The sequence below is a fragment of the Delphinus delphis genome, chromosome X (genome assembly GCF_949987515.2).
Source record: "Delphinus delphis chromosome X, mDelDel1.2, whole genome shotgun sequence".
In the NCBI taxonomy this organism is placed as follows: Eukaryota; Metazoa; Chordata; class Mammalia; order Artiodactyla; family Delphinidae; genus Delphinus; species Delphinus delphis.
The window spans coordinates 32,998,557-33,010,838 of NC_082704.1; the positions used below are offsets into that span (position 1 = coordinate 32,998,557).

At 39.7% G+C, this 12,282-nt stretch overlaps 1 protein-coding gene across 1 annotated transcript in view; it reads left to right on the forward strand.

The window, feature by feature from the left end:
- The window catches only part of DCX (doublecortin), a 209,896-nt gene that overhangs the window by 102,764 nt on the left and 94,850 nt on the right, over window positions 1-12,282 (forward strand). Inside the window, exon 2 of the mRNA XM_060001993.1 lies at window positions 8,336-8,721. Coding sequence (XP_059857976.1) covers window positions 8,358-8,721 — 364 coding nt within the window. The 5' untranslated portion in view covers window positions 8,336-8,357. The remainder of the gene's footprint in view (window positions 1-8,335; window positions 8,722-12,282) is intronic.

A 12,282-nucleotide genomic window follows, 5' to 3' on the forward strand; every position in this document is an offset into this window, starting at 1 on the left:
GTTACTAGACTATCTCACTGTCTTAAGCTCCCTTATTCATTGCTTTCACTTGAAGACAAATCCCTCTGTTACTGCTTGCTGGTCCATGCAGTGGGAAAAAGGATAGAGAGGAGTTGACTTTTCTGGCTTTTCTTCCCGCTATACTGAGTAGTTGCCTCTAAGACCACTCCTTTGTCATAGTTTTTACCTTTTGGCATGGAGAACTCCTGGGGTACTTTTATTACCTATAAGAATACTCTCCAATGCTCTCCCATGCATGTCCTGAGCTGTGGTTTCCTTCTTTAATCAAAACAGATCTACTTCTCATCTTCTAAAGAGTCCTCTCAGTTTTGGGGCCACCAAGAGTGATTTCAAGCATGACTATGTATTGAGTCATTTTTCTGTTGTGTCAGGTAGGATACAGCAAGTGAAGAAACTGTAAATAGCAGTGGCTCAAGGAGGATATGAGCTTATTTCTCTATCCCCATTTTATAAATAGACTCCACTAACTTGCTCAGTGTCATGTAACTAATAAGCTGTGGAACTGGGATTTGAAATCAGATCTGACTCCAAAGTCTACCTTATTAGTTTCTTTCCACTATGCCAGTGGTTCTCAACCTTGGCTGTACATTAGAATCACCAGGGTAGCTTTAAAAAATACTAATGCTTCAAAACCATACCAGATCAATTAAATCACAGTCAAGAGTATTTTTTAAAAGCTTCCCATTTGATTCAATTATAAAGCCAGAGTTGAGTACTACTGCACTTTCTAACTTGTTCCCTTTTTGCCTATATATGCTATATGCTCCTCCGCCAAATACTTTCCTGATTACCTGATTGCTAACACGCTGCTTAAGTTACTTGTCTGCGTAATTTTAAGAATTATTTTGAAGAAATATGGAAAATTACCTTAGTTCATGTTTGACTCCAAATTTTTAAAATCATTAAGAAATATGCCAACACATGCAAAATTGTACACATTCTGAAAATCAATCTATGTAATCAATTGTATTAACAGACTACAGAAGAAAATCGCACAATCAAATCATTGACGTAGAAAAATGATTTGATAAAATTCAACACCCATTCATGATTTAAAAAAAAAAAAAAACACCTCGGAAAACTCTAGGAATACAGGAACTTGCTCAACTTGATACAGTACCTCTACCAGAAAACAAACAGAAAAACCTCACAGTTAATGTCACACTTAACAATGAAAGGCTAAATGCTTTCCAGCTAAGAACAGGAACAAGTCAAGAATGTCCATTCTCACCACTGCTATTCAATATAGAACAGAAATAGATTTACAAAGATATAGTCAGTTGACTTTTGACAAAGGTGAAAAAGCAATTCCATGGAGGATCTTCTCAACAAATGTTGCTGGAGCAATTATATATCCATAGACAAAAAATATGAACTATAATCTATATCGCACACCTGATACAAAAATCAACTCAATGTGCATCATAGATTTAAATATAAAATATACATCTATAAAACTTTTAGAATATAACATAGGAGAGAACTTCAGGATCTGGGCTTCATGAAGAGACATGACACCAAAAGCACAAACCATAAAAAAATGAATATATTAAAAACTTTTACTCTATGAAAGACCATGTTAAGGGAATGAAAAGACAAGCTATAGACTGAGAGAATGTATTTGCAAGCCCACAAATCTGACAAAAGACACAGATCTAGAATATATAATGAACTCTCAAAACTCAACATTAAAAAAGCAAACAATCCAATTAGAAAATAGGCAAAAGGCACAAAGAGTCTTATCACTGAAGAAGCTCTACAGTTATAGTAAATGAGCACATGAAAAGATGTTCAACACCATTACACATTAGGGAAATGCAAATTTAAACCACAAAGGGATATCATTACACATCTATTAGAATGGTTAAAATAAAAATACCAAATGCTGATGAGAATGCAGTGAAACTGGATCTCTCATACATTGCTGGTGGGTATATAAAATATTAAGCCACTCTGGAAAACAGTTTGGTGGTTTCTTATAAAATGAAACACACAATTGTCACATGACGCAGCCATTACATTTACAGGCATTTAGTTTTCAGAGAAATGAAAACTTATGGCTGCAGAGAAACCTGTGCACCACCACTTACACTTAGCACTCATCTATTCTATTTCACTGTATGTAACATCCCTTGTATGAATAACCACTAATCAAATTAGTATGCTGATGATAGGCATTTGGGTTGTTTTCACTTTTCAGCATTTCAGTAATGCTTTTATGAATATCCTTGTAGCTGTCTCCTTGAACACATGTGGGAGAATTTCCGTGGGATGTATATCTAGAAATGGAATTTCTGGATCATAGGTTGATATACATTTTCAACTATACTAGCTACTACCAAAAACTGCTCTCCAAAATTGTACTAATTTATGTTTCCTCCAACAGCGTATGAAAGTTCCAGGTGCTTTTTCTCTTTGCCTATACTTGGGATGCCATACTTTAAAAATTTCCACCAATCTAACGCTTGTAAAAGATGCAATTTCTGTTTCAACTTGGATTTCCCTAGTTATGTGTGAGGTTGAGCATATTTTTACCTGTTTATTGGCCATTAGGGTTTCCTCTTTTATGAACAACCTGAGCATATCCTTTGTTCATTTTTTTTCTATTGGAGTTTTGCCTTTTTCTTATTGTTATTATATATATAGGTTATATATATATAATTAATATTAATTAATTAATCCTATGTCAGTTATATAAGATTCAAATATCTTTTTCTTAGTCTGTTACGTATCTTTTCATGTTTTAATGCTATCTTTTGCCTTCAGAAGCTTTAAACTTTCATGTAATCAAGTTTACCAATATTTTCCTATAAGATTTCTGCTTTTTGCATATTGGTTAAGAAAGTCTTTTTGTCACAAGGAATTAAAGAGAATCTCCTACCATTTATTCTAATAATTTTCAAGTCCTGTTCTTTATATGCAGGTCTTTAAAACATCTGGAGTTTATGTATGGTGTGAACTGGGGATCTAATTTAATTTTTTCCATACGAAAGTTAATTGTCCCAATATCATCTCCTGAAGAGTCCCTGTTTTCTTTACTTTATCCAATTAAACAAATACCCAAACCTACTTTGTGCTAGGCATTGTTCTAAGCACTTTGCGTATAGTATTAAAAGCAAACGAAATATTACCATTGGCATTATGAATTATATTTCATTAAAGCTATTAGAATTTTCCTGCCCTTGTGGAGCTTATATTCTACTTTGGGTAGGTTTATAATAAACATAATAAATAGGCATATTATATAATATGCTGGAAGATGATAAGTGTTATAGAAAAAATAGAGCAGGGAAAAGAAAATTGGAGGGCTGGGTTGGGAGGAAGGTTGTGACTTTAAATAGAATAGTCTGGGTTGGTCTTGTTGAGAAGCTGATACGTGGGCAAAGCCGAAAGAAGTGAGGGAGGTGGCATGTGACTATTTGGGGCATAATAAAAGGTAATACTTACCTGATATTTGTGAATTTCACAAAAACTCCTGTTGGAGGTTTTTGGTTTTGGTTTTTTGGTTTTTTTTTGCGGTACGCGGGCCTCTCACTGTTGTGGCCTCTCCCGTTGCGGAGCACAGGCTCCGGACGCGCAGGCCCAGTGGCCATGGCTCACTGGCCCAGCCGCTCCGCGGCATGTGGGATCCTCCCGGACCGGGGCATGAACCCGTGTCCCCTGCATCGGCAGGCGGACTCTCAACCACTGTGCCACCAGGGAAGCCCTCCTGTTGGAGTTTTTAACTGGAGTTTTTTCATATCTATATAGATTACTTTGGGGAGGACTGATACCCTTACAACGTTGCATCTTGCCATTCATGAACATGGTCTGGCTCTACGTTTATTCACTGCTTCTGTTGTGCACTTTATAGTTTTCTGGCCCCCATAAACCGTTTGTATATATTTCCAACCTCACTTCCTGTTCGCTTATCCCACCCTACTCTAGATGCTACTCACTGTGTTTCTGATAGGTAATGTAAACTAATGATTGTGTGTGTTTGTGTGTGTGTGTATGATGGATGATGGGCTTGTTTCCTGACCCTGATCCTAAACCTGAGTTTGATTAACCCAGACCACAGCCCTTCTCCTTCATGATTTTTGCAAGATACATATTCTTGTCCTGTCTCCTCAGTGAATCTTCAAGTCCTTCAGGGGCAGTGACTGATGTTATCTACTCTGCATCTTTCCTGTGGTACTGAGCACATTGTAATTACTCAAAAGATCTTACTGGTACATTTCCCACAATGGGGTTGCTGCACTTATCCTTCAATCCCTTCATGCCATTGAACCCTCAATCGTGACTCTCCCTTGATCTTCAAAGTTGACTTCCATACAGAAAGATGTACTTTCCCCTGGACTTGGGCCTGAGCCTTTCACTTCTGCCAGTGATCCTTCTCCTCTGAGGAAGTGAGAGAAAAAGTTTTGGTTAGTAGCTGAGAATTCTTTGAGAAGAATTACGTTGGTGAGATAACCTAGTCCAGTTTTTGAAAAAGGTTTTCCCACAGAACATAAGTCTATGAGATGTTCTGGGGAAAAAAAAGATCCTGAGTTAAAAAAAAAAAAAAAAGCAGGAAGCCCTTTATACTAAATTGGCTTCTCGGAGACTGGTACCATGTTTTAAGTATATTAAAGACCCTGAAAAGTTTATGATAAAGAAGACAAATTTTGTTTAGCCCATCACTTTTCAAACATATTTAACCATAGAATTTTTTTCTCTTTTTAAAGAATACCTATTAACACCCACATACCTCACACTGGGAAACATTGATCTTGTTCACCCTCTGCTCTCTGGCATATATAAGGCAAACAAAGCCATCTATCCTAGACTGTCTTCTAAAGACATTTTGCTTCCACAGTAGTGTTAAAAAGCCTAGATCATGAGGAAATTTTCTCTAAGATCGATTCCAAATCCTTCATGTTTAAGTTTTATCATCCCATCCATTCTTATATCTTCACCAGAAATAAAATGATTTTGAGTTCTGATGCAAAATCAATTGCTGTGTATTTACAGAAAGCTTACTATGTGAAAGAAAAAAAATTTAAGACATTGGCTTTGCTGGACAAAAATGTTGCAGCCATTGGTTGGAATTTCCATATTTCTCTGCTTCTATTTCTTGATATTTTTCTGCCCTTGACTTGAATAACCCTGAGTTTTCAAGAGGTGGCCACAATGTAAGGCAGAAACAAATGGAAGAAAACAGGGCAGACACATGTTGTCCCCTGAGGTACTTATTTAGAAAAGAGGAGAGCAGCAGAAAAGTGTAGGGAGGACTTGACTGGGCAGGTTGCACACTTGATGCTGAACACCCCACTAACATAGATAGCTCAGGCTTTGCTGAGCCATCACCTTCCAGAGAAGAAAAATCATATATTTAATCCCATTTTAAGGCAGCTTACAGTAAAATACGTGTATAGCAAGAGCTTAACTATAAATCATCTAGCATTATCTCTAAAAAGTAGGGTTAATTATATTAGGAATCAGACATAAGATAATTCCTGAGCATGCTATTAGCTCTGAGCTTCCTGGAAGCCAAGCAAAAATTGAACCATGACTAGTTCAATACTGCTACATATTAATGCATGTAGCCTCTGTTGTGAATATGGTAGCCCACCCTTGCCTTACTCTTCTTTTGTCTTATAATTTGGCCTGATTTCTTGAATTCAATATGCATGCTTCCTTGCCCTTTATAACATATTTGATATAAAGAAGCCAGTTAGTAACAAATAGGCAGTTTGAGGAAAGAGCTATTAATATTTATCTTGTAGCCATCAGACTCACTTCACACAGAAAAGTCTCTGGGTTAGATACGAAGTCAAATTCTCAAAGATGAACGCTGCAGATCCCATTAACAAAATTACTACACCAAGCTAAAAGGTCTTTGGGATCCGTCTTCAACTTCATCCTCCATGAAATTCCGGAATGACTTTCCCTTGTCTTGTCCCTTTCCTACTGCTTCTTAGTCTACTCCACTAACCTCATTTCCAAACAACCAGTTGTTGGATGCATGAACTAAAATGCCATAAAGAATTTGCATATTTGATTGTTTTCTCTCAAGGTTAAATGAAGAGAGCTACAATTTCTAAGAAGCCTGGTTTGACTGTGAGTCTGGCCCCCAGGCAGATTAGGCCAAGGTTTTGGCCAAGTGAAATTGGCAGTTCCCTAGAAGAAAAGACTAGCAGGTTGCTCATTAGAGCATTCTGAGCTTGCCTGTGCAATCTTTTTGCTACCCTGCAATTTCCTGTTGGTTATAAATGAAACCTTTCTAGCTGTTAATGCAGCCGGTGAGTTGAAAAAAAAAAAAGCATGTAATTAATCAAAGGAGGTTGGGGGAGATTCACTAAGCTTGAGTTATAGGGGAGAATCTGGACAAGGCACTAGGACCTAGAAGGCATCTATCCACCCTGGCAGGAATTTCTTGCTTGGAGCTCAGACAACAAAGGCATAGAGAGATTGGTTTTCTTTCTCTCAGCATCTCCACCCAACCAGCAGAAAACCGGTGAGTGGGGCTTTCCAGTGATTTTCAGGGAGAATGTAACAGATGTCAAACGGGAAAAGCACAAGGCAAAGCTCTCTCTCTCTGCCTCTCTCGGTGTGTCCTCTCTCTCTCTTTCCCTCTTGTCTCCCCACTCTTTTTTTTTTTTTTTTTTGGCCTTATTCTATCAGATTTTTTGCTAAGCCTCTACCTGGGATATTCCTTTAGAAAAGTGAGTTTGATGTTCCTTTGTTTTCACTGTGATGTTGATTTTAGAATAATAGCACCCCAGATTCTAAAGCAAAGCCAAGCGTTGCTGGCACGCCTGGGGAAATGCTTGCTACTTGTCTTGAGGAGGTGGGGTCTCTTACACTGCAGGTTGTCTGACAGAGACAATGCTGAGCTCAGCACAGGTCATGGTGACATTGGGAGAATAGAGGGAGCGAGCCTGGCAAACCTGCTAGGCACCAGTCTTTATCTCCTGTCTTCCTGGTCCCTTGCAAATATCTCAATGTGGCAGTGTGTAGCAGCTGAGCCCTGCTTGCTTTGTGAGTCCTTTTATCCCCATCTGTGCGATGCATGTTAATAGTTTGGTTCCTAGGCTGTCACTACCTTTGCTAGCGTTTGGGGCTTCTGTTGTATTTGGTTTCATATTGTGATTTTCTTTCTTTCTCTTTCTTTCTCTCTCTCTTTCTTTCTCTCTTTCTTTCTTTCTTTCTCTCTCTCTTTCTTTCTTTCTTTCTTCCTTCCTTCCTGCCTTCCTTCCTTCTTTCCTTTCTTTCAGCAGAAAGGGGGAAAGCAAATCTGACAGATGACCATCTTTTGCCTCAGCTAACACACCTGGGCAATAGATAAATTTGGGGTGAATTGCCTGCTGTGAGGGAAAAATGCCCCTTCATTCAGGGTAGAAGCCCAGAACAATGAAAGGTGTGCTTGCTTCTAAAGGTCCCATATGCTGTTAAAGGATTCATTTGGGAATTTTTCAACAATTAAATGATTCCATTAAGAGGTGGGGCTGCATCATTGGTGGGGGTGGGTAGAGCACATAAAGAAGGGGGGGCGGATACCAGGAGTAAAGCAGAACTAATAACTCGTTAAATAACTGATTTTTCTAATCCCTTTTTTTTTTTCAGCTTATTTCTTGTGAATCTCGGGTAGCTGCACCAGCTTGGTGGGGAAGGGGTTTGATGAATAGCACAAAGACTCCAGCTATTCCCTAGAGGCCGTCCCTTTAAAGGAGAATTCCAGTTTATTCTGGGGGGGGGGGAGGGGATGCACACATTAGAGTAGGAAAGAGGGTTTGGGATAAAATTAAAACACTCCCCTTCATAGTCATTTTACTAAGATGCAAAGATTGCTTCCTGAGCTAGAGATGCTAACCTTGGCTAGGTCCTTCTGTTCCCTTCAAGGGGGATTTTGTCGGGCTATGGATTCATTTACAAGCGTTAGTCATGTGGGCATGTGTGAGGAAACAGATGCCAGTTTTAATGTATTTAGCCTGAAGTTACAATTTGATAGGAGCCAGTGTCAGGAAGTCCCAGGATTTTAAGCTATTTCAAAATCCCTCCCTCTCCTGTGTTTGGAACAGTGCCAGAAGTGCCTCCCTCCCCATCTCTCACCCCAGTGCCCACAGCCAGCAGCACCCCTCCAGCCCCTCCTTCTTTTCTATTAAAATCAATATTCCTGCAGGTCAGGGGCAAGCAGCAGATGGGTCACGGGCTTTTTTCAACCAGTTCTTTTCACAGGCAGCAGATTGCAGATCTGGATCTGGCTAATATTTGAATTCCTTTCTTTTTTTTTTTCCTCCTCACCCCTTTTTCTCTGCTTCTTTTCATCCCCACCCTTTTCTCCAACACTCAGGTCTCTGAGGTTCCACCAAAATATGGAACTTGATTTTGGACATTTTGATGAAAGAGATAAGACATCCAGGAACATGAGAGGCTCACGGATGAATGGGCTGCCTAGCCCCACTCACAGCGCCCATTGTAGCTTCTACCGAACCCGAACCTTGCAGGCACTGAGCAACGAGAAGAAAGCCAAGAAGGTACGTTTCTACCGCAATGGGGACCGCTACTTCAAGGGGATTGTGTACGCTGTGTCCTCTGACCGTTTTCGCAGCTTCGACGCCTTGCTGGCTGACCTGACACGATCTCTGTCTGACAACATCAACCTGCCTCAGGGAGTGCGTTACATTTACACCATTGATGGATCCAGGAAAATCGGAAGCATGGATGAACTGGAAGAAGGTAATTCAAGGAGTGGGTGGTGGCCCTTAGTGGGAGGTGGCGCATCGTTAGTTATGGGTACATTTCATTAAAAGAAATTGGGAAATGTGTTTGTAAAAACACAAGGTTGCTGCTTAGACTTCTAATTCTAGAGGCATTGGCAGAATCATTAGCCGTTACCCTTCATGGTCTTCAGTTTCGGCTGGCGTTGAAGTGTGGCTGGCGATGACAATGCATTGTGTTTACCACTCGGTATACAAAGAAAAATCTGAATTGTGTCATTTACTCTAGAATGTGCTCATAGTTAACTCTAAATAGCACTATTGAGGCAGACGGTAAAATCATTCGGGGTATAAAATGAGCAAGGAAGATTGGTTGGGTTAACAGAGAGAAAATATTATATGCTAATATCCTTTGAACTGCTGAGAGGCTCTTTGTGAATTGCAACTCATGGAAATATGCACCCTAAAAGCTGGACTTCCTGGACGTATTCACAGAGGATTATACTTTTAGGTAAGTGGTCACTGCTCAGCTGTTGCTTCTAAAAAGCCCACTTCAGGGTGTGTCCCTAAGGCTGAGGTCATTGAGAGAAATACCAAAAAAAGCTGTAGGTATGTCTGGTATTTTAATAAAGACTATCCCTATTAGAGTAGGAACTGACTCACTGTACCTAAATCTGTTTAAATCCTTGTCAGATTTTGGTTTTGCAATCGAATTTTATGACAAGATTGCTGAGAATCCTGACAACCTGTGTACCCAGCTCAAATATAGGGAAGATCCCAGCTCTTACCAAAACTTGCCCAGCCATGAAGTCTCTTTTGTGATCATTTAGAAAAATAGATCTTGGGACATGGTCTTAATATTTTACTTTATCAAATCAAGTATTTTGAGGATGCCTCCCTACCCCACCTTTTACTGGGTGTAATATATGTGATCGGTTTAACCTGACAATACTTTAAAGGACAGCACTCAGGAGTGGTGATAATGAAAATGTTCCCCCCAAAACCTCTTCCCACGCTCCAGCCCTCCCTCCTCATTCTTTCCATTCCCCCAAGCAAAGATGAGTTTAGAACAGGCAGATCTCTCTGAAACAGCCGGCGAGGAAGGAGAAACAACACATTAAAGGACTTGGTATGGATGGGAGTGCCCCGCCTCTGCTTCACTGCTTCTAGGTTTCTTGTGTTTCTAGACAAAGGAGCATGAGGGCTTCCCTTGTACAAGACCACATTCTCGCAAGTAGCTGCTGTTTCTCAAGTCAGGTTGAGTGATTTGGGGCTAGTTACTTATAAGACAGTGTCCATATGGCTACTGGATCTGGGTCTCGGGATTCAAGTCTGAGGTTTTTCTTCAAGCTGACCTTGAGAAACAATGCTGAGGAGGCTTAGATTATTTGATCAGGTGCTGGATGGCCAGGTGGAGGTTAATCCTAGGCTTCTTCTGAACATTGAAGGATTGGCCATCCTAGCAAATATCTTAAAATAAAGGAGAGTCAGGGCAAACTTGAAGGACTTGAAGCTAGGCTGAGGGAGCTGTCCAACAGCGTAATCGATAGGGTGTGTGTCTTTTGTCACTGGAAAATCCACATCTCAGTCAAACTGGAGGGGTTTCTCTGTAAGAATTTTCATAAACAAAGCACCCTGAATCACCCAGTATGTCCTCATCGTTTCCACTAGCTGCGATCTTTTAAAGACCACGATACATGCTCGGGCAGAATTCTGAATCAAGTGACATTGTATTTGGAGCAAGGATTAGAATGTTCTTGTGTCTGATATAAGAGTGGTGTCATGCCCAGATTGCCCACTCCCCCAAATCCATTTTTTAACATGTCTTGCTCAAGGACTAGCCCTTGATATTGATTTTCCTCCCTGGATTTCTGTGTGTGTGTGTGTGTGTGTGTGTGTGTGTGTGTGTTGGGGTGTGTGTTGTGATAATCTTAGCTCAATATAGGTAATAAATACAATTTTGAAGACTGCAGCTTCCTTTTCTCTTGATCCTTTTGAGTCCTGCTAGATTGGACTCCTCTTATCTACCACTCCCGGGTGCCGTAGTAGTACTTCCTGGTGAATTTCTGGACTATGCAGAATGTAAATAAGGCTCAGTTGCATTTATCCACAAGTCACGTACAACCACAAACTGCAGTGGCCCTCAGTGCCCTTTCAGTCCTGAGTATGGCACATTCAGTCAAGGAAATTCTGGGGTATCTCTGGGGCAGCATTGAGAAATGTGACCAATATCCCACTACCACAGAGCCAGATGGGAAAAGGTACAGATATGAAGTGGATAAAGAAAAAGGGTCTTTTTCTCTCCTATTTTTTGTCCTTTGCAACTGTAGGAATAGAGGACAGAAGTCCTTTACTTTTTTCACCTTTGGAAGAGGTTAAAAGAAAGATTTTAAAATAGTAATTCATACATGTTGCTTCCCAAGAGACTTCAAATTGAAAAAGTTTGCAAAGATCCCTGGGTGAAGAGTCAGAGGCATTGGGTTCTCATCTTAGAGGCAGAAGATTATAATAGGAAAAGAAATCTTTGGAATCTGATTTGGTTCAAATCCCAGTTCTGCCACCTGCTAGCTTGTGTGAACTCAGGGGAAACCATTTAGATTCCCTGAGCCTCAGTTGTTCATCTGTAAAGTGGGAATAACTGCTTTGAGGATTAAATAAAACAATGGATACGAAGTGTTTAGTATTCTGCCTGGCACATGATAGCATTCAATAAAGGGTGGCTGGTACTATTTGAGTCATCCTAGTTTATAGCTGGTTAAGCTACATGACCATAAGTTTGTCCTTATCATCACTGTGACTAATGTTCTCTCTTTTTAAAACAACGTAAAAAAACCCAACTTTATTAAGGTATAACTTGCATACTGTAAAATACACCAACTTAAGTGTACAGTTCAATGAAAGTGTACAGTTCAATGACTTTTAAAAAATTTACAAGTGGTGAGACCATCACCATAATCTAATTTTATACCATTTCCATCACCCCAAAAAGAAACCCTGTGCCAATTAGCTGTCACTGCCCATTTCCTGTATTCTCTCCAGCTCTAGGTGACAACTTATCTACCTTGTGTCTCTACAGATTTGCCTATTCTGGACATTTTATGTAAATTGAATCATACACTATATGGTCTTTTCTGACTGGCTTCTTTCACTTACAAAATGTTTCCAAGGTTTGTCCATGCTATACCATGTATCAACACTTCATTTCTTTTTTTTTTGAGGAATAATATTTCATTGTATGTATAGACCACATTTTGTATATCTACTGTAATATTCTTATCTGTAAAATGAGACTAGTAATACCTGCCTTCTTTATCTATTAGAGTGATTGTGAGGATAAAATTAGATGATAAATATGGAAACACATTGACAAGGTAAAACTACAGCTACAAGGTACTATTATTGTTCATGATGTAAAAAAATAATAGTAATAAGAAAAATGGTACAGATGAACCTATTTGCAGGGCAGGAATAGAGACACAGACGTAGAGATCGGACATGTGGACACGGGGGGTGGGGAAGGGGAGGGTGGGATGAATTAGGAGATTAGGAATGACATATGTACACTACCATGCGTAAAATA